The sequence below is a fragment of the Epargyreus clarus genome, unplaced genomic scaffold (genome assembly GCF_041222505.1).
Source record: "Epargyreus clarus isolate Ecla_fem2 unplaced genomic scaffold, WU_Ecla_fem_2.2 ptg000032l, whole genome shotgun sequence".
NCBI classification, from domain to species: Eukaryota; Metazoa; Arthropoda; class Insecta; order Lepidoptera; family Hesperiidae; genus Epargyreus; species Epargyreus clarus.
In genome coordinates this window covers 10,794,233-10,819,422 of record NW_027332237.1, presented here as the reverse complement: position 1 = coordinate 10,819,422, position 25,190 = coordinate 10,794,233, and the positions used below count along the sequence as shown (strand labels likewise).

Below are 25,190 nucleotides of genomic sequence, written 5' to 3'. Positions count from 1 at the left end.
CCTAACCTTCTTACCATTGCCACACAGTCATTACTGAATCAGAGTGATTACATCACATCACTATATCACAAACTCATTACTATGGACGCACAGACAAATGACTGTCTTGTATCTGATCAGCGCATTCTCGATTCGATATCAAACAATCTACAATGTACTTTGTCAAAGTTTGGTTAAATCCGAACGTAGGCGTATTAATCAGAGGGAGATAAATGTGCCTTAAGATAAACAATAGTTTTTGATGGATTACAATGATATTGAATTGTCAAGTCTCTGGAAGCTCTCTGATCTAAAAAACTTATCAAAATGGTGATGACCCTTAGTAACTAATTTTGTTTAAATGGTCATGTAAATATCAATACGCTTTTAAACATAGATCTTAGGAAACAATAGTTTTTGATATGACATTCCTAAGGGGTTAAAAAGTTTGTTTGAAAATCTGCCAATGTATTTGGCATTCTGGTTAGAAATAATTGAGTACTTGTTTAAACGTTTTTAGAAAATAACCCTAAGGGGGTAAAATTTGCCAGCTGTTCCGTTAACCAAAATTGTCACTTGCTTAAACAGTGAAAAAAACAAGAAGAAACCTGCACGCCTGAGAGTTTTATAAAAAAAATCTCAAGGCCCTCAAAGGTATGTAAAGTCTGCCAATACGCACTTGACCGGGAGACCCGTGTCCAGCAGTGGAACAGTAATGGATTTATGGTGATTATTACGGTAGGAAAATCAATAATATTGATACATCTAGTCGTGCTCAGCGTGGCTATCATTAAATCAATATCATAATGACACAGCAATACGGCATTGTATGAGGACGATAGTGAGTAATTTATCCCGCGATTCATATTGTATCGATCTACGGTGATTTATTGTTTGTTTTGTGAGATGTGGGCTATGTGGCCTTTCTACTACTACTATGTACAATCTACATTTATACTGAACTCTGAAGTAGCTAACGAGGTTTTAGTTCAGATTGAAGATACTCGTATTTTATACTGGATTGGACTCCTAATTAAAGTCACGGTAAACAAAAGCTGTTCTGCTCAGCCTAACCACGTTATCTAATAACAGATTTTTTAATGAAATAGAAGTAGCAGACGAGCATGCAGTCCACCTGATGGTAAGTGCCTATTGTAACTCAGACACAGATGTCTGATCAACCGATAAGATTAGATTCCTACATAAGATTGGCAACATACGCGTTGCTGCCCATAAGAATTAAGTTGGAACGCCTCGGCCTACGTATGGCTTACCTATATGTATGGTGCCTCCGGAACCGAACCACGAATGGTACTACTTAAAGCATCCTATCATTAGGTATCCCTTTTACTTTGCGGTCCCAATCAAATAAACATAGGCATAAAACCAAGGCATCATTTTGTAAAAATATTTTATTTTTAAATGAGTGCCTACTATTTACCCAGTAGCGTTAACTCTAACAAAAACTAACCAATGTGGTTACAAAAAGCCTAATTAAGAGTTGTGTAGACATCATGTGGTTACACCTCGGGTGGTCGCGGTATAAGGTAATATAGATGGTAACATTTGGTAAGGATGGTAGGAATTGTCGCTTTATAGGAAGTTTTTACTAGACTTCTGTAGTTAAAGTAGCAAGTATAAAGATGATGATAAGGTCTCCGGCCATGGACATCATTATAGACCACAAATAAGTACGTCATTAGTCGTAATTTACATTTTTGTTCGAATAAAACAACACGAGTAGCAGACGACCATGCAGTCCATCTGAAGGTCAGTGACTACTGCCACCCATGGACAACTGAGATCTACCCCAGATAGGATTAGATATTCCTACCTGAGGTCGGCCACAGATGCCCCGCTACCCCTGAGGACTAAGCTGGAACGCCTCGGAAAAGTCTGTCTCCCTTACCACACCCTTCAAAACGAAACACAGCAGCGTCTAACACTGCTGTTATTAGGTAGAAATAGGTGTGGCGGTAGTGCCGCCGGAGTCGAACCACAGAGGGTTCTACCTCCTTCATTTCACCTTTACTTCATTCTACACCCATATAGTCCTACTCCAAAATAGACATTACGGTTGTCATCAATGCTGTCGATGCGGTACGGTAAAGGTAACAAAAAATACACAAGTGTAAAAAATAAATATGTTTCGAGAAAAGAATGTTACGGCCGTGCCGCTTTTTTGTATCGACTTGGCGGAGGCACTGACGTGCCTCCAGATAAATCAATAATGCGTAAATATAATAAATAACACTTAAAACAGACACAAAATGTTATAATATATGAAGAAGCATTTCTTACACACATAATCTAGCAACTCTAACTAAATAATAGTAAATTAATAATTTACATTACTGTTCATGTTCGCAAAGGTAACGAGTAATTCGACCGAGGAGTCACCACCGCCACACCTATTTCTAGCTAGAAGCAGATCTAGCATTACCTAACCCCTATTATATATGGAATTGGATACAGATGTCCATGTACCAGTGACATGCACCATGATAGACTGCATTCTTGCTTCTTCAACTTTAGAAAAAACAATATATTTTAAACCAAAATAAAACTGAGGTCGTTCAATATAGCTAGTAGTATTCAATATATATAGTTTGAACTAATCCAATCACTATAAATAAGTCTTACTGAAGCTTATGTGAACTTGAGACAATGCTATGACGTAATATGATTCGCTACAGCTTTTTGATTCGGTTGAATAAACTTGCGACTGATTCATTATTAATACCACCAAATTTATTAATCAGTGCACATTTACATTATCAACATTGTATTTTGAGTAGCGTAACTATAGTTGCGTTTTTTCAGTTATATTATAATTACATTTCAGACAAAAGTCAGACCAAAACAGAAAAAAAATAGAATCTCCAATACTGAAGAATATAATATTTTGAATCGCGTACTTTACCTAGAAGAATTTGCACGCCTAACACATACCATTATGACGATTGCATTTACTATAAATAATCTCGGATAATGTATTTTTTGTGAAATATTAAACGCTTAAAAGACAATAAAACGCCATTTAGTAAAAATGACGTCATATAAAAACGTCAGAATTGCAACATTTACGCATTCTATTATATTTCTCAGTTACCCTGCTTCGTAGCATTACTAAGATTTGAAGTATATAAAACGGCTCATTAGTATCTAGTTTCTCGCAACAAAGTCGCAGGTATGCGCCACCATGTCGTTCGTTGCGACAAAAAGTCGCACGTGTGCGTTGCATTGAAACAAAAAGTTAATATCGTTGTCACGAGTGTCGCATTAAGAATGGAATGGAGGACTTTAATAGTACTGTCGGCAAAAACAGGTTGTTAAATTCGATTCGCTATTACATTTGAAGGTGATGAAAACCTTCATGTTGACAGGGCACCGCTGTCACACCCATTTCTGTCAGATAACAGCAGTGTTCGGGTGGTGGTTATGGTAAGGGAGACATACTTTTCTGAGGCGTTCCAGCTTAGTCCTCAGGGGTAGCACCTGCTGAGTCTTCAATCTATGGTCGACCTCAGGTAAGATTCTACTCTTATCTGGGGTTAATTATCAATACAGCATATCTTGTCGCTCATTTCTTCGACACCACAATAAAAAAATAAACCTATTTATTACATTTTACGGTTATCATAATTGACAGATTCTGATATAAGTGAACACTGATTATTCTGAAACAGCAACTGGACAGGCCCGTTCTTAATTAGATTTGTCTTAATTAGCATATTATGTTCAATCACATTACCACTTAAAACTTTAAGTGCTCAGTGGCCTATAGATATGGCAGTTCTTAAATAATTAATTGCATTTTTTTAGAAATTTATTAAGCAAAATTTTAAGAAATGAAAACATGGTATAAAAGAAGGTTTAAAAAGCCATTTTACAGGAAATACAGCGAGGTAACGCTGCCAGTGTTCTGGGCTCTATGCCACAAGAAAGGGTTTTGGAAGACGTTTTTATTTTATAAGTTTCATTTTGTTATTATTTACATTTTAATTTAAAATTGTAAGTTATGTTTAAGTACTTAATTTTTTTGTCTTTTCTGTTGTAAATTTTGAAAATAAATAAGCTTATTTTGTATATTTAAGCCAATTGTGTAGTGTTTTCTTATATTACAGGAAACTCGTTAATTTGATATCTATTTCAAATCCGCCATTTTAAGGCGTCCGCCATATTGCATTTGGAGTGACGTCACTGCATTATCGTTCAAACTGAACATAAATGCAAAATTGAAATTCAGTTGCAAAATTTGATCCTTACATAAATATGAACTAACAGAGCATGTTTTTTGAAATTAAGTAAGAAGTAGTGGACCAGCATGCAGTCTACCTAATTGTATCTGTAATCAACCCTAGATAAGATTATCTGAGATCGGCCACAGATGCACCAGTAACCCCGAGAACTAAGCTGGAACGCCTCGGAAAAGTATGTCTCCCTTACCACACCCTTCAAACCAGAATACAGCAGCGCTTAACACTGCTGTTATTAGGCAGAAATAGGTGTGGCGGTGGTGTCACCGGAATCGAACCACCGAGTGTACCATTTCAGTTAAATACCTTTTAAAAATGAGTTTCACTTCAAAAAGATTTTTTTTTTAAAGTTTTTTTGCTAACTGTACTCTAAGTTAAGAGACAAGTGACATTGATCTACTTCAGAGACAAAGGGTTACGAAGAAGGGTATTACCATTAAGTGTTAGCAACAGTCTACGGTACAATTTAATATAATTACTTATCTTTATAAGTTGTAAGTTAATAATAAACTATAGATTATAGTACTCAAGTTACATTTTAAATCGAATAAAAGAAATGAAACTAAATAAAGATTCACATAAAAATCAGGACGGATCTTTTAAATTTTTTTGCTTGAACTTAAAAAACTCAATGTTGTATTACTTAAATTAAACTTTGTAGTAAAGGAGGTCCATCACCCATGTGGAGTTATGAATATTTAAAAACTTTTGAAGGTGGTAGAACCCTTTGTGGTTCGACTCCGGCGGCACCACCGCCACACCTATTTCTACCTAATAACAGCACTGTTAGGCGCTGCTGTGTTCCGTTTTGAAGGGTGCGGTAAAGGAGACAGACTTTTCCGAGACATTCTAGCTTAGTCCTCAGGAGTAGCGGCGCACCTGTGGCCGACTTCAGGTAGGAATATCTAATGCTATCTGGGGTAGATTACAGATGTCCATGGACGGCAGTAGCCACTTACCATCAGGTGCATGCATGCTCGTCTGCTACTCCTATATTATAAAAAAAACTTAACTTATAGGTTAATTTTTTTGCCTTCGAGACTGTAATCAATTAGCGCCCGCAGTACCCATAAAGGGCGTCCAGAGGAAGATCCTGAGATTTTAGCCGGTAAGAGTCATACCTTCATGTTGCCCCCGCGACAGGAAACTATGGAGGTCTTCCCCATGTAAGAAAACTATGGAGATTAACATTACGTACATGATATCAAGATAAACAACATTTTTGGTAGATTTCCACCGTTCAATTTGTCATCAGTACAAATTATAGTTACACCTGTGGCCGAAATAACATATCGTCTCGGTAACGAATCTATATCACTATTATTGATTGTTTCTTTGTTAATTAATGATGAAAGTACACTTCTTACGACAGAGATACTTATTTTGCAAGAATTAGTTTTACAACCATTAAAATTCAGACTGAAGATAATATTTGTTAGCGGCTCTACATGTACATTGTACGTACCATTTATCTTATTTATATTTTATATACGTATTCAGTAGGTCTGAGAATCGGCTACTATCTATTTTTGTAATTATTTGTTTCTAGATAGAGTTTTTAAATTTGCAGTCTATTCGGTTCCTCGTTGATGTTTTAAAAAATAATTATTCAAAGGAAACACCGTGTCACTGCGCTACTAAAATACGAATTTGATTAAGTAATTCCTGCTTTGATGTAATAAGTTTTTGCATGAAGATTGATTATTCTCATGCAGCTTTTTAGGGTTCCGTACTGTATGAGTAAAAATGGAACCTAATTACTAAGCCTCCTCTGTCTATCACTGAGATTCTTACTGGATCTTCTCAGTACCCTTACCATGAGTTTTTACGTTTTAAAAAATATGAGTGTTTTGGTATTTGTTTACGTATTTGCCCATACAAATTCCAATCAGCGCCCCTAGCGGATTGAAATTTGTATGGGACTATAGTGTCAGTACTATAGTGTCAGTAACGTAACATTAAATGTTTAAATTGACAAAATGGCGCTTTATGTTTTCTCCCCCTTTTTGCGAACATGTGAGGCAGACAAAAAGACTTGAGCACTTACTTATTGTTACGTTTACTCAGTCTACTGAAGCGAACGTAACAGAATAATGGATTGAGTAAACGTAACGTAAAATTGTGGGATGTTTTGAAAGCTCATGGTAAGGGTACAATTGAGGTCGCGTTCCGATCTGGTAGTAGTTTAAGAAAAAATATTGTAACTGACAATTTGTAAGTGCCTCCGTAGGCCTCTACATAATAAATATAATTGATTGATTTCATGCCCGTCTGTCACAGGTTTTTACATGATGAACGATAATAGATAGACACCGATTTTTTAATAGGGTTTAGTATAGGTACTATAACAACACCGAAAATAAAATTGTATGCGATTTTGAAGTTTTTTTACCAGCCAACTTCATGGCATTGATTTTATGTGTGTGTTAAAAAAATTCAAATAAATTTCTAGTTCTAAAGTCTGAAGTCGAATAGATAACCTCTCTTTTTTGGGAAGTCGGTTAAAAATGAAAGTTTTATTAGAATCCTCGGTACGTACGATCAACTCGCACTTGACAAATTCAAATACATTAACATACACACATCAAAATAAATCGACATCCGTTGAAACGGCTTCTTGCTAATCAATAAATAATCTTGACACCGAATACAGTACAAAGGATAATCGCCTCTAATGTGTTGTAATACAAACGATATATGCATACACCTCGACATCCTGTTACAGTTTCGTTTAACCTAATTTATTGGTAATTTATTGGCTCTGAGGTGTACGCTTAGTGCTTAGTATAGGCGTGTGTTAGAGAATATACTGTCATGTAGCTTGTCGAGCAAAGAGAATAGCAGATGAACATGCAATCCTAATGGTAAGTGACTACTGCCGTCCATGGACTAGATGTCCACCAAATTATTTACCTATTTATTTTTTTATTCGTTATAATTACACCTTTTTTTTTGTTTACGAGGGGGAAACCTTAAAAAGGTACCCGACGACGTGGGAGCCACGCCGAGTTATGTGGGATTTTTACCGCACTAAAACCCCCCCGGTGGCCGTCCTCAACGCTTGTTGGAAAACTCCGGGATCTCTGAGGGGACACAACCGGAGTCCTCCAAGCGCGATGCCCCGATCGGGCTCTGCCCTGGGGCGCACTTTTGGCTCCTCCCACACCATCTGGTGTTTACGACGGTATGCGACCACACATACCGTCGTCCTTCCCCGAATGCCCCGTTAAAACTGCTGTTTTCTGGTTTAGAGGGTGTAGTAAGAGCCATACTTATCCAAGGTGTTTCAAGGAATTCTATGGGCGACAGTAGCAACGCACCATCACGTGGATTGCCTGCTCGTTTGCTGCTTTAATATTATAAAAAATGAACCTATCGATTCTAATACTCTTTAAGTGATTACCAAAGTACCAGTATATTAGTCGTATTTACAAAATAAAATTATAAAATGTTCGCCATCTATCGCAGCCGTGTGTCACAAACCCGTACCATGTTATTCTATAGCCATTATGGTAATAACGGTAAGCTTTACGATGTTAAGATTGACCTTTACGTGGATAATTGACGCTTACACTAACTGCAGTTTAGTTTAATGATGCCGTCGTTACAATTTTAAATTAAGATTAAATTGATTTGTAAGAGCCCTTTAAAATATAACAAGCTGGGAACATTTAAAACTGTTCTCAGTGTAATTACTTTTAAATTTGAATTAATTTTGAGTTAATTTTGAAGGTGGTAGAATCCTTTGTGGTTTGACTCCGGCGGCACCACTGCCACACCTATTTCTGCCTAATAATAGCAGTGTTAGGCGCTGCTGTGTTCCGTTTTAAGGGTGTGGTAAGGGAGACATACTTTTTCGAGGCGTTCCAGCTTAATCCTCAGGGGTAGCAGCAAATCTGTGGCCGACCTCGGTTAGGAATATCTACTCCTATCTGGGGTTGATTACAGATGTCCATGGCGGCAGTAGCCACGTACCATCAGGTGGACTGCATGCTCGTCTGCTACTCCTACATTATAAAAAAAAAATGTGAGCCGTCACGGGACGCCTGGCAGATGTGAAACATCGACATTATTTTGTAAAAGTAATATGCAGAAAAGAACATAGATAAAATAAAAAAATACGATTTTTTTGATAAAATAAAATATTACGATGACTATTTATTGAATAAACATTTATTTTCATTAAATACAAAAATTTACGAATTTATTTCAAATCGTGACTACTTAATTCGTTTAATCAGTGACTTCGGTAATAGTTATTGCGGACGGCATGCGTCGCCACGCCAGAAATCGGTTTTACGTGCGGCTATAGATGTTTCACATCAAAAAAAATGTGAACCGTCACGGGACGCCTGGCAGATGTGAAACATCGACATTATTTTGTAAAAGTAAGATGCAGAAAAGAACATAATGTGATAGGAACTAAATATGTCATAATGATAAAATAAAATATTACGATTTTTCCAGATAACGATGACTATTTATTGAATAAACATTTATTTTCATTAAATACAAAATTTTACGAATTTATTTCAAATCGTGACTACTTAATTCGTTTAATCAGTGACTTCGATAAAAGTATATTCGATGTTGCCTCTGAGGACGGTATTAATGTGACAATTTTGTATATATATACCATCGTATAGCGTGGCGACGACACGGCATGCGTCGCCACGCCAGAAATCGGTTTTACGTGCGGCTATAGATGTTTCACATCAAAAATGTCCACAGTGACCATGTTTGGGATAAAATAATTTACACCTCTTTGAGAACTTTTTGAAAAAACCCTTTACTCTTTAAACAGGGTTGTCCCCTGTTATTTTCAAATTTAAATATCACTTGTATTCTCGAAGCTTTAAGAGATTTTAGTTTCAAAGGACTAAAGCAGCTACTACCGTTATACGATAGAAATAGGTGTTTCGATTAACTACGAAGAATTAGTCTAAAGTAAGTTTAACTACTGTAACTTAGATTACATCTGGGAGTCTGAATACTGATAATGTCAACTGTCTGCCTAGACAAATCACGACTTTATGTATACTCAGAATATAAACACTATAGAAGGAGTCTAAAAAAGGTACCCAAAATTTTTATTAAGAAACAATGTTGTATGTTGCAGGCTATTTTTTTTTATAATATAGGAGTAGCAGACGAGCATGCAATCCACCTGATGGATATTGGCTAATGCCACCCATGGACATCTGTAATCAACCCCAGATAGAATTAGATATTCCTACCTGAGGTCGGCCACAGATGCGCCGCTACCCCTGAGAACTAAGCTGGAACGCCTCGGAAAAGTCTGTCTCCCTTACCACATCCTTCAAACCGGAACACAGCAGCGCCTAACACTGCAGTTATTAGGCGGGAATAGGTGTGGCGGTGGTGCCGCCGGAGTCGAACCGTTGTCTTTAGCTCTGTTGAATAATTTTAGAATTTATTTGTACTATTTTATAATTTCCCTTCTTTTTAAGTCCTACTTCTGAGAAAAGCTTAGACTTAGTCGTTCCCGTTTCTGAAAATACTTTCATGACTATTTATTTTTATTTTTAAGAATTAAGATTCTTAATAAAATAAATAATTCAGTGTTATTTGCGCTTTTTATTAATGAGCATTGGCTTATGAATCATATTATATCTCAATGTAATATCCCAATGATAATACGATTCTATCGATAAACAGCGGTCATTCTATTCCATGAAACAAAAAAGGACGCCGAGTCGGCGTTCAATCAACACGGTATCTATATTTTTATATTCCAAGCACCAACAGGATCTCAAGGCGCTTGTCGTGACTTCTCAAGGTGTGATGTGATCCGATCACAGTGTGATAGTATGTGTGATAGTTCATCTAGCGTGTATGGGGTTATCTAAATCGGTCATCAGGATACAGGCGTTTGCGGGTATTAACTTTAACGAGAAATAAAATAGATGCCTATTTTTGCTGGCAAAAAATAAATACGGCCCTCTCTGGCACCCAGCAGATCTCACCTTAAATCCCTTTTAAATTACCCTTTCCAGAAAACCTCTCTCTATTCTCACTCCTTCATCTGTTCATGCGGTTAGACTATGGAATTCGTTACCACCTAATATTCGTCTCTCTAAGAATATCTCTTTGTTTAAAAAAAGAGTCAAAGAGCATTATTTATCACTTTCATAATAAAATATGTATGTATAATATATATATATATATATATATATATATATATATATATATATATATATATATATATATATATACTTATACTATATATATATACTTATACTTAATTATTAGTTTAATAGTTTGTAGTTTTGTTTTTATGCACGCTAAATTTGTTTTCACATGAGCATTCCGATCTCAGGGCTGCTGGAAGAGATTTCATTTTGAAATTAGCAGTCCTTTGTACTCTATTTTCATAATGTTTGCTTTTAATAATTGTTTTTTTCGTGTACAAAAACTTATAAATAAATAATAAAATAAGGACTAAAATGTAATCGAATAAATAACGCATAATTACTATTCCTAAACACACCTTCATGTAAGCATTAATAGTTACAGACACAGTGATTGCTGAATGGTTGAAAATGCTCCTCTGATTTTTCGAAATGACCTATGTGCGTGTTAGAAATTAATTATAGCAGTGATAGCCTTTTTTTCTTTTTGTTGACGAGGGGGAAACCTTCAAAAGGTACCCGACGCCATGGGAGTGACGCCGGGTTATGTGGGATTTTTACCGCAATAAAACCCCCCCGGTGGCCGTCCTCAGCGTTTGGTGGAGAACTCCGGGATCTCCAACGGAACACAACCGGAGTCCTCCTAACGCGATGCCCTTCTATCGGGCTCTGCCCTGAGGGGAGCAATTTACGCTTCTCTCCCATCCCCTGGTGATTACAGCGATATGCGACCACACAGACCGCTGTCCTTCCCGGGGTCGCTTGCTGGACGGTTTGAGCTCCCACTCTTGCCGCCCGCAACCCCGGAAGCCCCCTTTTAGTCGCCTCCTACGACAGGCAGGGGATACCGTAGCCCTATTCTGGTCCCGGTACTACAGGGACAAACAGTGATAACCTAGTTGTTAGAAACTCGGCTTACCAATCGAAGGTTTGAGATACGAGTCCGTGGCACGTACCTCAGACTTTTTAAATTGATGCGCGTTTTAAAAATAAGTTAAAATTATCGCTTGCTTTAATTAACGGTAAAAAAATATATTGAACGAAGCTCCACACGTAAGAGTTCTAAAAAGACAAAAGTCTACCAATTCGCACTTGGTCAGCGCGGTGGACCATGGCCTAAACTCTAAGACTGAGAGGAAACTCGTGCCCAGCAGTGGGACTGTAATATTTTGACGATAACTTAAATAGATTTACATAAGACATACTGATGTGAAAGTGTATGAGTAATGTATGTGTAGGCGTCTATTTCGTATATACTCTATGGGTCTTGTGCTCATAACTTCATTGTTGATCCGTATTGATGTTAATCAGTGACAATGTGTCTATGGTCTTGATGTCAGTGGGTCTCGCATTCGATTCCCGGCAGGGTAGATATTTCAATATGGACGGACTGCCTCTAGCACCATAGCCCCTCTGCTCCTAAGGACTAAGCTGGAACGCCTCGGAAAAGTATATCTTCCTTACCACTCCCTTCAGACCAGAACACAGCAGCGCTTAACATACTGTTATGAGGCAGAAATAGGTGCGGCGGTGGTGCCACCGGAGACTTCTACTCTATTCTTATATACCCTATTCCGTATATAGGAGCTCTTTACACTGTTTTTAATTTTTAAGATCGAGACTATTTTGAGATATTCTATATAAGTATTTTAATTAAAATTGCTATGAAACTCTGCTCATATAAAAATTATAAGTATATTTATTTTCATAAGCCTAAACAAGCACTAACAGATTGTCCGTTACATTATTTGTTACACCGGATCGGAACACGACCTCAATTAAAACGATCCGACAAGAAACTCAGTGAGTTTAGTCTTTTAAAAGCAAGATAATATCGAATGATAAAGTCATCAGCCAGTTTTGAATTTGGAACGCTAATTGAGCGAGATTGGCTGTCACGCCCCCGTGACAATCGCGGTGACAGGTGACAGGGACCGTGACAGGTGACGTCATCGTGACAGGATGGGCGCGATAAAGGTGCTTTCATCCTAACTTCCTTACTTAATATTTTAAATGCGAAAGTGAATTTGTTTGCTACACTTTCACAACTTGTCGCCGCGCCACGTCTCCTCATCGCGGCTGGCGACGTCTCACATGGTGTGATAGTCTCGGGAAGAGCTTACTATAGAAATGATCCTATGAAGTAAGGTCTTGCCGCAAACTGCCCGGCTCGGGGACGTCATTCCGCGGTAAACGTTCTCAACAGCGTGAGGCAGAGATTGTGACGTCATTTTACCAGTGACATCTAGCGGACGTCTGTGACAATGTTTTGTACGCGAGCTCACGCACGTAAGGTTCATATCGTCGTCAGCGTCATCTGTTCACTGTTTAAAACTTCTCAGCTAGATGGTGTTACTGTCAGAAAATCTAAGCAAGCGTTAAAATCACGTTAAAATATTACATGGAGCCGAATATGTATTAATAAATAGGTACTATAAAAATAACCTGAACATAAAAAGGTATAAATCCATATATTATATTATATTGTTCTGATTCTAATTATTATACACGTGAACATCATATTATGAACAACTTAAGCGATTTTATGACCCTTGAAATTCTTATTAATCGTTAATTAGACGCTTCGATCACGTTCCTATTAGTGATCGAAGATTAGAGGTCTTAATCTTAATATCTACACGATATTGTTAAAAATTAAATATAATTTTCGTGTCACCGAAGATTACGAAGGCAGGAAGGTATTTTCTGCGTAAATATCTTTTACACAGAATTTGTTATAATATGCTACATCAATTAGAGATCAACAGTGTGTTTAATGACTACATAATATACCATATATTTTTGTTTTTAATTGTGTTCTTTATGTAGTGCCTATTTATAAAACATATTTGGCTCCATACAAAATTAGCACTAATTTACACTTTTTGAAAACAACGCCATCTAGCCGAAATGTTTTAACGGAGAACAGATGTCGGTGATGACGATATGAACCTTGCATGTAGTGAGCTCGCTTACAAAACAGTATCACAGACGTTCGCTAGATGTCACTGGTAAAATGACGTCACAGTCTCTGCATCACGCTGTTGAGAACGTTTACCGCGGAATGACCCCCCAGAGCCGGCGAGTTTGCGACAAGACCTTACTTCATAGGATCATTTCTATAGTAAGCTCTTCCCGAGACTATCACACCATGTGAGACGTCGCCAGCCGCGATGAGGAGACGTGGCGCGGCGCCCTGAGCGTGAGGCGGGCGGTGGCGGTCGCCACCAGCCCTCGATGATCGTTCGCTCCTCCGCTTCGGCGGGGGAGGGTGGGGCGTTGTCGCTGTCTGAGTGGCTTTTTTAAAACCCTATAAATTATTAAGAGAAGCCAAGAATAAAGGAAGATTTCTTTTATCTTATACCTTTTATGAGACAATGCATGTTGACAAAGACAAAATCATTGTGTTTAGTTTAGATCGACAAAAACAAAAAACGCAAATAATTTTAGAATTCCAAATTAAGCAACGAACAGGGCCGGATTTAGGGGGGACAACCGGGGCGGCAGCTCCGGGGCCTCCACAAAAGAGGGGCCCCCACAATAGAGACGTCGGATTTTTTTTTAATTCCGACTAGTAAACACTAGTAAAAAAAAATATATTTTCCTTTGATTTCTTTTTCGCTGTTTGACCTTTATCTACAGTACTTCGTACAAACATGAATGCTAGAAGAATCTACGTGCGTTTTACAATAAAATATTTATTGAAAAACTCAACTGAAAAAAAATTTCATTTTATTCGGAAAATAATTTGGGGCCAGGGGGCCTCCACTCCTTTGTTGCCCCGAGGCCTCTAGACCTCTAAATCCGGCCTTGGCAACGTGCTACAATAATTTTACATTAGAAAAGATAATACATAGGTATACCCATACCATACAATACCCATACCACCCATAACCGTGTAAATCAGTACTGTCCTACTGTTTGGCTCTGATCCTCTCACAAAGTTATTTTTAGGGCCATTATTATTAACTATTCGGTTAGTAGTAATAATATGCTATCCGTTATTTAATAAAGAAATTTGTAACTCCATAAACGAACCCCTTTTTCAATACATAAATTATGTCATTGTTCGAACCCCACTGTTCCAACTACACTACCCCATCCAAGCCATCTCATTTATGAAATAGGGATTAAACAATTTCTGAGCTTTAAAAGAATATAGTCCATAATTATTGGTTTACTCAATTATATTCGATTTTAATTTAATTGCTTCTTTCATTACTAAGGATTTTCTAAATATATAGTCATTAATAATAAACACTGACTTTTGTATGATATTTTCCAGGATCTTTTGGAAAGGATATTTCGTCTGTTCGATGTTGAGAGGAAGGATCATCTTGTACAGGAAGACTGGCTGGAGTTCCTGAAGGAGCGGTTCACGTAAGTCATGTTAATTACTATACTTATAATAATTACTTTTATACTTTACCACTAAATATTAAAATGCTATTAATATTTAAGTCGATTGTTCGAGTTAATTTCGAAATTTGAAAGTCAGAAACAGATCAACCCATTTCAATAAGACTATCGATCGTGTAGATTTTTTATATCAGTAGATTTTGAAATCGAACTTTTACTAAGATTTTATTGGAAAGGACCGAATTGAATCGGGGAATTTAAGTATTTCATAATTTGGCACTACACCGGGATCCGCGTTAGATTCTTGGTGAGGTATACATATAAATTAATTAGCCTTGTCTTCCAGGTCACAATTTACCTTCGTCTACGTTATATCTTATTTCAGGTTCAAGAATATATGTATGTTGAATTTAATTTTTTTTTTTATAATATAAGAGTAGCAGACGAGCATGCAGTCCACCTGATGGTAAGTGGATACTGCCGCCCATGGACATCTGTAATCAACCCCAGATAGGATTAGATATTCCTACCTGAGGTCAGCCACAGATGCGCCGCTAGTGGCCGCTACCCCTGAGGACTAAGCTGGAACGCCTCGGAAAAGTATATCTCCCTTACCACACCCTTCAAACCGGAACACAGCAGCGCTTAACACTGCTGTTATTAGGTGGAAATAGGTGTGGCGGTGGTGCCGCCGGAGTCGAACCACAAAGGGTTCTACCACCTTCGACCTTTAATAATATGTTACAGGGAAGAAAAACAGATAGATTTCTTAGAACAAGTGGAGAGTGTGGCGTACGTCCTGTGTGGGGATGGGGTCATTATCCTCGACACATTCCAGCAGATTTTGAAAAACAAAGTGGTTAGTTAATTAATTAAATTATAATTTAATATAAGAATGAAAAAAAGAATCAAGGAATGTATGAACGAAGAAGATGAGGAATAAATGACTGGAGGAATGAATAATTGAATAGACAAAATAATGAATTAATTAAAAAAAGAGTCTTTCATTAATTCTTTCTTTTTTTATACATTTTATAAATTTATACATTTTATAAGTTTAATTAAAAAAGAGTCTTTCATTAATTACTTCTTTTTTTTATAAAATGTATAAAAAAAAGGAAAGAATTAATGAAAGACTCTTTTTTTTAATTAACGCGTGTATGACCAAACAATATGTTACACACTATTGTTTTAAATTTTTAAATAAATAAAATCATAATTAACGCCGACCCTGACTTTACTGTCACAAATACCTTCCCTCCTACCCAAATAAATTACCGTCTATCCCTTCGATCACTAATAAGAACGTCTATCCACATAAATACAAATATTATATTATCAAATTTAACCTCTACCCACATTATATTTGTCAATTCATTTGTACTTATCAGTGCGTGTCATGTGATGTTTAATAGTGATCTTACATTTGTGTCCAGGTAACAAATAAACTTCTGAGGGTGGTGGACACCGATGGTGACGGGTACGCGACAGCAGACGAGATCATGGAATTCATTTCCACGGTTTCCAGTAGCAGGTATGCTAGAAAATATTTTATTGTTTACATTTTGTCTTTCAATTAAATTGTTTATTTGAATGATGAGAATTCTTTCGCTCTTGGATTGAAAAGATTCTAAGCCAATTTTCCACAAAGTTCAAGAATGATTTAATAGACTTAACACAATACTACATTGTGTTTACTGTCAGTCATTAATTTTGGATGTACCAACTACAAAAAATGCCCATAAAGATAATCTATTTAAATATATATTTTTTTATTTCAATATATACTGCACATCAGCTTGGATTGGTCGTATATTTTATTGCTACATTATTGTCCTTCCTTTATCTCTGGTTTCTTCTAAATCTTTATATGTAAGTATCTGTATCTCTCGTATCTCTCTCTCCCATACATAAACTCAATTCCTTCCTTATTTACAGCCGGTACGTCTTTTCTCTGTGCCTCTCTTTTTACAAATTTGTTTTTCTTCTCAGGCCACGCAAAGGTATCGATAAATCCAGCGTGGATAGATTGGAGCAACTCTTTCGACAGACTGTCGGTGACCAGAAAGAAATCACCAGAGAACAGTTTCAGAAGATTGTGGTCTCCAAGAATGTAAGTTTCAAATATATCCAGTATTGCTAGTGCTTATCCGTCTATTTGCGTTATTCTTCCATGGCATATCAAACGCTATTATATCGACAGTCATAATAAAGATGTTTATCAATTGACACCAAATTAATTTATGAACCAATTTTCGTCTGTATCTTTAGCATTAATTCATATGTTTTCGGATAATATTTTTTTGCTGTATGTTAATAGCAATAAAATTGTCATGAAAGTTAGTGTGAACACCATAATAGGCGTTTTCTAGCTGCAAAGATCTAATAGGATTTTAGGCAGTTTTGAAAAGTATGATTTCCGGGGCTCCCTGTGAAATAATGAAACTTATTCATACGTATTTTTATTTCATTCTAGCCTTTCTTCACGGAGCGAGTGTTCCAAATCTTCGATGAGGATAACTCTGGGACCATTTCTCATCACGAGTTCATCGCCGCTGTTCAAAATTTCGGCTTACAAACCCCAGAGGACAAAATTAGATTCCTATTCAAGGTTTACGATTTGGATGGTGAGTTCAATTGTAATAAATTTGATGGAATTAGAAATCTGATAATGGTTTTACAAGATTTTCACCATTTTTACTATTTGTAAGATAACTCAATCGTTTTTGTTAAATTACATTCTAGTATCATTTTTATTTAAAATACGTAACAGCAACATACTCGTACATTTCTCTTAATATTTCTCTAGTTGACCTCTGAGTTTTACCTATAAGCAACCTTATCTTTGAACAGATGCATCTTTTATAACCATATCTCATCGTAGAAATATCATGCTTGCAAGTTTTCTTATAGTTTCATTTCATATCAATCAGTAACAACAGCTCATGTCCGCAAACGTAATAACGATATCAGTATGAGTATTACCCATAACATCCACTACATTTTCTCAGGTGATGGCCTAATCCAACACAGAGAGCTCCAACACGTAATGAGAGCTTGCATGGAGGAGAATGGCATGCAGTTTAGCGATGACCAGCTCTTGGACCTCACCACCGCTATGTTCGAAGATGCTGACACTGAGCAAAGAGGTGCGATCACCTACGAAGGGTTGAAGAACCAGCTTAATAAGCATGGAGGACTGCTGGAAAATCTATCTATAAGGTGATATGACAGTATATTTTAATATAAATAAAATCTAGATTTTAAAAGTAAAAAACAAATATTTATTTATTTATCTTTAAACATATTCTATTTATTAATCCATAATAATTGAATTTCTAAATGTACATGAAATTAGTATTAAAATATCTAGATTAAGTGAAGACGATCTAAAATTTGAACTGAACTGTTTCACGATATTTTTGAGTTCCAAAAACACAAGATAAAAAAATATAATAACGCAAAATGTAGTAATATAGAAAACATATGACGTAAGAAATTTCAATCTTCCAAACCATAATCGTATTATGGTGAATAATAGACAAAATATTGGAATCATCATCATAATCTTCCCCAGTATCGACCGCTGGCTAGTACCACCTACAACGAAGCAAGAACCGATCTCCTTCTGTCGAAAGCTGTCCAAGATGAAACCTTACCAGCTCTCTCTGCCCTATTTCAAGAACAACTACGTCTTCCTGATCTACTTGGCGCTGTTCTTCCTCGTCAACTTCGGTCTTTTCGTCGCTAGGATCGTGGAGTATCGGGAATCTAATGGATTTGTTATATTTGCAAGAGCATGTGGTGAGTTTGATGTCATTTCTCGTTTTTAAAGATATTATAAAATAGGATTACTTCCTAGAATTATATCTCCGAGACTGACGGGTCTTCCTCAGCAATGATCACCTAGCCTGACGGGAAATTCCTTTTTGCAGACGAACAAGAGATTTCAAAAAGAAATGAATTTTTGCCAATAATTTTATTACGTTTAATTAAATATTGACTTCCTTTGTTTCGTTCAGTATTTTTCACATTAATTATAGGATTCTTAATTCAATCAAGTTAATACCCATATACCAGTTCAGAAACGCCATATAGACTTTCTGCTACAATTTCATGATTGTCATCAAATTCCTGTACTACATCTTCCAGGTCAATGCCTAAACTTCAACTGCTCCTGGGTGCTAGTGCTGATGCTGCGTCATTGCATCACGTTCCTAAGGGTTCGCGGGGCTGGATCCTTGCTGCCCTTAGACCATCACGTCTATCTTCACAAGCTAACTGGAGTTCTTATAGTCATATACAGTATTGTGCATACTGTCATGCATTTATGTAACTTTAGTGAGTATTTCATCTTCTGTTGTGATTTTTTTTGTGATGTCAGTAATTAAATTCGATATTATATTGCGTCTCCCTTAAGAATTAAATTAGACTGTCCCGTGTAAATAGACACTTTGAAGATAGAACACACATCATGTTACCATCTGTCTACCGGGGGTATCGGGGTAAAACAAGTGTATATTATGGCGGACACTGGCGGAAACAGGTTTACTAACTTATCTTGGCAAAAGTGCAACTGCTGAACCACGAATGTCTCCATCATCTTCTTTTCGAATAGAACACATTAGAAGTGAGAACATTGCCTTCACACAACCGGTCGCTTGTCTCCCCAGGTCTGTTCGTGGTGCCGGACACAACCATAAACACCGGCAACCACACGTTGGTGGAGTGGCTGCTGACGTCACGTCCGGCGCGGTTCGGGCTGGTGGCCGGCGCCGCCAACCCGACCGGCGCCGCGCTGGCCGCCGCGCTCGCCGTGCTCGCGCTCTGCAGCCGCGCCGCCGTGCGCCGGGGCGGCAGCTTCGAGGTAACTCCCCGCACTGTAGCACGCCGTGTGTCTGCTGTACACTGCACACAGTACACAGTACACAGTACCAACCCGACCGGCGCCGCGCTGGCCGCCGCGCTCGCCGTGCTCGCGCTCTGCAGCCGCGCCGCCGTGCGCCGGGGCGGCAGCTTCGAGGTAACTCCCCGCACTGTAGCACGCCGTGTGTCTGCTGTACACTGCACACAGTACACAGTACACAGTACCAACCCGACCGGCGCCGCGCTGGCCGCCGCGCTCGCCGTGCTCGCGCTCTGCAGCCGCGCCGCCGTGCGCCGGGGCGGCAGCTTCGAGGTAACTCCCCGCACTGTAGCACGCCGTGTGTCTGCTGTACACTGCACACAGTACACAGTACACAGTACCAACCCGACCGGCGCCGCGCTGGCCGCCGCGCTCGCCGTGCTCGCGCTCTGCAGCCGCGCCGCCGTGCGCCGGGGCGGCAGCTTCGAGGTAACTCCCCGCACTGTAGCACGCCGTGTGTCTGCTGTACACTGCACACAGTACACAGTACACAGTACCAACCCGACCGGCGCCGCGCTGGCCGCCGCGCTCGCCGTGCTCGCGCTCTGCAGCCGCGCCGCCGTGCGCCGGGGCGGCAGCTTCGAGGTAACTCCCCGCACTGTAGCACGCCGTGTGTCTGCTGTACACTGCACACAGTACACAGTACACAGTACCAACCCGACCGGCGCCGCGCTGGCCGCCGCGCTCGCCGTGCTCGCGCTCTGCAGCCGCGCCGCCGTGCGCCGGGGCGGCAGCTTCGAGGTAACTCCCCGCACTGTAGCACGCCGTGTGTCTGCTGTACACTGCACACAGTACACAGTACACAGTACCAACCCGACCGGCGCCGCGCTGGCCGCCGCGCTCGCCGTGCTCGCGCTCTGCAGCCGCGCCGCCGTGCGCCGGGGCGGCAGCTTCGAGGTAACTCCCCGCACTGTAGCACGCCGTGTGTCTGCTGTACACTGCACACAGTACACAGTACACAGTACCAACCCGACCGGCGCCGCGCTGGCCGCCGCGCTCGCCGTGCTCGCGCTCTGCAGCCGCGCCGCCGTGCGCCGGGGCGGCAGCTTCGAGGTAACTCCCCGCACTGTAGCACGCCGTGTGTCTGCTGTACACTGCACACAGTACACAGTACACAGTACCAACCCGACCGGCGCCGCGCTGGCCGCCGCGCTCGCCGTGCTCGCGCTCTGCAGCCGCGCCGCCGTGCGCCGGGGCGGCAGCTTCGAGGTAACTCCCCGCACTGTAGCACGCCGTGTGTCTGCTGTACACTGCACACAGTACACAGTACACAGTACCAACCCGACCGGCGCCGCGCTGGCCGCCGCGCTCGCCGTGCTCGCGCTCTGCAGCCGCGCCGCCGTGCGCCGGGGCGGCAGCTTCGAGGTAACTCCCCGCACTGTAGCACGCCGTGTGTCTGCTGTACACTGCACACAGTACACAGTACACAGTACCAACCCGACCGGCGCCGCGCTGGCCGCCGCGCTCGCCGTGCTCGCGCTCTGCAGCCGCGCCGCCGTGCGCCGGGGCGGCAGCTTCGAGGTAACTCCCCGCACTGTAGCACGCCGTGTGTCTGCTGTACACTGCACACAGTACACAGTACACAGTACCAACCCGACCGGCGCCGCGCTGGCCGCCGCGCTCGCCGTGCTCGCGCTCTGCAGCCGCGCCGCCGTGCGCCGGGGCGGCAGCTTCGAGGTAACTCCCCGCACTGTAGCACGCCGTGTGTCTGCTGTACACTGCACACAGTACACAGTACACAGTACCAACCCGACCGGCGCCGCGCTGGCCGCCGCGCTCGCCGTGCTCGCGCTCTGCAGCCGCGCCGCCGTGCGCCGGGGCGGCAGCTTCGAGGTAACTCCCCGCACTGTAGCACGCCGTGTGTCTGCTGTACACTGCACACAGTACACAGTACACAGTACCAACCCGACCGGCGCCGCGCTGGCCGCCGCGCTCGCCGTGCTCGCGCTCTGCAGCCGCGCCGCCGTGCGCCGGGGCGGCAGCTTCGAGGTAACTCCCCGCACTGTAGCACGCCGTGTGTCTGCTGTACACTGCACACAGTACACAGTACACAGTACCAACCCGACCGGCGCCGCGCTGGCCGCCGCGCTCGCCGTGCTCGCGCTCTGCAGCCGCGCCGCCGTGCGCCGGGGCGGCAGCTTCGAGGTAACTCCCCGCACTGTAGCACGCCGTGTGTCTGCTGTACACTGCACACAGTACACAGTACACAGTACCAACCCGACCGGCGCCGCGCTGGCCGCCGCGCTCGCCGTGCTCGCGCTCTGCAGCCGCGCCGCCGTGCGCCGGGGCGGCAGCTTCGAGGTAACTCCCCGCACTGTAGCACGCCGTGTGTCTGCTGTACACTGCACACAGTACACAGTACACAGTACCAACCCGACCGGCGCCGCGCTGGCCGCCGCGCTCGCCGTGCTCGCGCTCTGCAGCCGCGCCGCCGTGCGCCGGGGCGGCAGCTTCGAGGTAACTCCCCGCACTGTAGCACGCCGTGTGTCTGCTGTACACTGCACACAGTACACAGTACACAGTACCAACCCGACCGGCGCCGCGCTGGCCGCCGCGCTCGCCGTGCTCGCGCTCTGCAGCCGCGCCGCCGTGCGCCGGGGCGGCAGCTTCGAGGTAACTCCCCGCACTGTAGCACGCCGTGTGTCTGCTGTACACTGCACACAGTACACAGTACACAGTACCAACCCGACCGGCGCCGCGCTGGCCGCCGCGCTCGCCGTGCTCGCGCTCTGCAGCCGCGCCGCCGTGCGCCGGGGCGGCAGCTTCGAGGTAACTCCCCGCACTGTAGCACGCCGTGTGTCTGCTGTACACTGCACACAGTACACAGTACACAGTACCAACCCGACCGGCGCCGCGCTGGCCGCCGCGCTCGCCGTGCTCGCGCTCTGCAGCCGCGCCGCCGTGCGCCGGGGCGGCAGCTTCGAGGTAACTCCCCGCACTGTAGCACGCCGTGTGTCTGCTGTACACTGCACACAGTACACAGTACACAGTACCAACCCGACCGGCGCCGCGCTGGCCGCCGCGCTCGCCGTGCTCGCGCTCTGCAGCCGCGCCGCCGTGCGCCGGGGCGGCAGCTTCGAGGTAACTCCCCGCACTGTAGCACGCCGTGTGTCTGCTGTACACTGCACACAGTACACAGTACACAGTACCAACCCGACCGGCGCCGCGCTGGCCGCCGCGCTCGCCGTGCTCGCGCTCTGCAGCCGCGCCGCCGTGCGCCGGGGCGGCAGCTTCGAGGTAACTCCCCGCACTGTAGCACGCCGTGTGTCTGCTGTACACTGCACACAGTACACAGTACACAGTACCAACCCGACCGGCGCCGCGCTGGCCGCCGCGCTCGCCGTGCTCGCGCTCTGCAGCCGCGCCGCCGTGCGCCGGGGCGGCAGCTTCGAGGTAACTCCCCGCACTGTAGCACGCCGTGTGTCTGCTGTACACTGCACACAGTACACAGTACACAGTACCAACCCGACCGGCGCCGCGCTGGCCGCCGCGCTCGCCGTGCTCGCGCTCTGCAGCCGCGCCGCCGTGCGCCGGGGCGGCAGCTTCGAGGTAACTCCCCGCACTGTAGCACGCCGTGTGTCTGCTGTACACTGCACACAGTACACAGTACACAGTACCAACCCGACCGGCGCCGCGCTGGCCGCCGCGCTCGCCGTGCTCGCGCTCTGCAGCCGCGCCGCCGTGCGCCGGGGCGGCAGCTTCGAGGTAACTCCCCGCACTGTAGCACGCCGTGTGTCTGCTGTACACTGCACACAGTACACAGTACACAGTACCAACCCGACCGGCGCCGCGCTGGCCGCCGCGCTCGCCGTGCTCGCGCTCTGCAGCCGCGCCGCCGTGCGCCGGGGCGGCAGCTTCGAGGTAACTCCCCGCACTGTAGCACGCCGTGTGTCTGCTGTACACTGCACACAGTACACAGTACACAGTACCAACCCGACAACAACAAACTTGGATTCTTTGTTTTGTCAATTTAATCAACGCATTCAACATAGCATTATCCTTAACGTTCCTTATATCATGAAAGTAATGAATATAAGATTCCTTATAAAACCTGAATTTATCAAGTAAACCTAAGAAAATATAACCTAGGAATTAAAAAATAATCGTTTTATCAATATTTATAATTATTTCCTAATAATTATTATTTTAACAATTATATTTATTATTATGAATTTCATTAAAAAATAAAGACTGAAGATTCTAAGCTACCAATAAAACACTAGCGACTGGCTGAGAAGTAGGGTGATATCCCTACACAATATGCATGATGCATTTTAATATTGTGGTCAAATTTGCTGTTGATAATAAGTTTTACAAGCCACAGCCCATACCTGCAGGTGGCATAAATATACATGGTGACATACGGACGAAAAATAATCGTGCTGGATGTGCACTTCTCAAATGATTTTGATGTAAATTCTTTTTTGTTCTTACTACGTTTTTAAATAATTGTCCTACTTTCTCCTTTCTCCTCGTTTCTCTTTCCTCACTGACTGACTTTTGGTCTTTAACACTGTTTTTTTTACTTATGTTACAGGTGTTCTACTGGACCCATTTACTATACGTTCCCTTCTTTATCCTGTTGATCTTTCACGCACCCAACTTCTGGAAATGGTTCGTCGCTCCTGGGACTATCTACGTCATAGAAAGGATTATGAGGCTTACCTGGATGAGGTGGGTGATTTATTAGTAGATGTCAAAGCTGGCCTCAAAGTTTCAAGCTAAAAAAAATGTTCTTGAGATCTACCACCGTCAATCATATCATCAACTTCGATCATCGCTTACAAATGAGTTGGTTCTTGCAAAGTTTGAGAACTCTGTTATGTCTCTTGTAAATTGACCATTTTTATTTATGGTACTTTAACCAAAACGGAAAAAGAATGTTCAAAACGAAGTGTACCTAACCCCCGTTAAATACATCTTTGACAGATCGTTTTGGCATCTTTATCTGATTCGTCAAGTTGGGAAAAGACCACTCCCAAAGTCTCATATTAGTGTCCAACTATTCCAGATCGAAACGCGGAAAGACCTACATATCCTCAGGGATCCTGCTACCATCCCGAGTGACCCACTTGGTGGTGAAGCGTCCCCCACTCTTCGACTTCCACGCGGGAGACTACGTGTTCGTGAACATCCCAGCCATCGCTACGTACGAGTGGCATCCGTTCACTATCAGCAGTGCTCCTGACTTAGAAGGTTGGTTTTGGAAAAATCTGCTTTTGCAACTTTGCGATTGATAAAGTGTTATTTACTCTGGTTGAATAAGTTCCAAATTGAAGGTAAAATGGTTCCAAATTGGAATTGAATTGATCTTTTTTGAGACATTCCAGGTTAGTCCTCAGGGACAGCGGCACATTTATAGCCGACCTCAGATTGTGTCTAGTCCTATCTTGGGTTGATTACTGATGTCCATAGGCGACGTTAGCCATTTATCAACAGGTGGACTGTATGCTCCCATAGTATAAGTAATACTTTAAAGTTATTGTAAAGTAAAATCTAGTAATACTTTAAAGTTATTATTTCCGTCTATTTTTG

The 25,190-nt window shown here is 42.3% G+C and overlaps 1 protein-coding gene and 2 non-coding genes across 3 annotated transcripts in view; 2 read left to right on the top strand and 1 right to left on the bottom strand.

Moving 5' to 3' along the window:
* Positions 1–25,190, top strand: part of Nox (NADPH oxidase) — a 65,742-nt gene that overhangs the window by 32,708 nt on the left and 7,844 nt on the right. The window contains exons 3-13 of the mRNA XM_073090302.1: positions 14,676–14,770; positions 15,497–15,608; positions 16,186–16,283; positions 16,742–16,862; positions 17,226–17,376; positions 17,761–17,971; positions 18,327–18,553; positions 18,902–19,090; positions 19,423–19,616; positions 24,193–24,329; positions 24,667–24,851. Coding sequence (XP_072946403.1) covers positions 14,676–14,770; positions 15,497–15,608; positions 16,186–16,283; positions 16,742–16,862; positions 17,226–17,376; positions 17,761–17,971; positions 18,327–18,553; positions 18,902–19,090; positions 19,423–19,616; positions 24,193–24,329; positions 24,667–24,851 — 1,720 coding nt within the window. The remainder of the gene's footprint in view (positions 1–14,675; positions 14,771–15,496; positions 15,609–16,185; positions 16,284–16,741; positions 16,863–17,225; positions 17,377–17,760; positions 17,972–18,326; positions 18,554–18,901; positions 19,091–19,422; positions 19,617–24,192; positions 24,330–24,666; positions 24,852–25,190) is intronic.
* LOC140755261 (small nucleolar RNA U3) lies at positions 12,445–12,543 on the bottom strand. The gene has a single exon (XR_012103763.1). It is a non-coding gene; the product is annotated as a small nucleolar RNA U3 (small nucleolar RNA).
* Positions 13,485–13,688, top strand: LOC140755260 (small nucleolar RNA U3). Its single transcript, XR_012103762.1, has one exon. It is a non-coding gene; the product is annotated as a small nucleolar RNA U3 (small nucleolar RNA).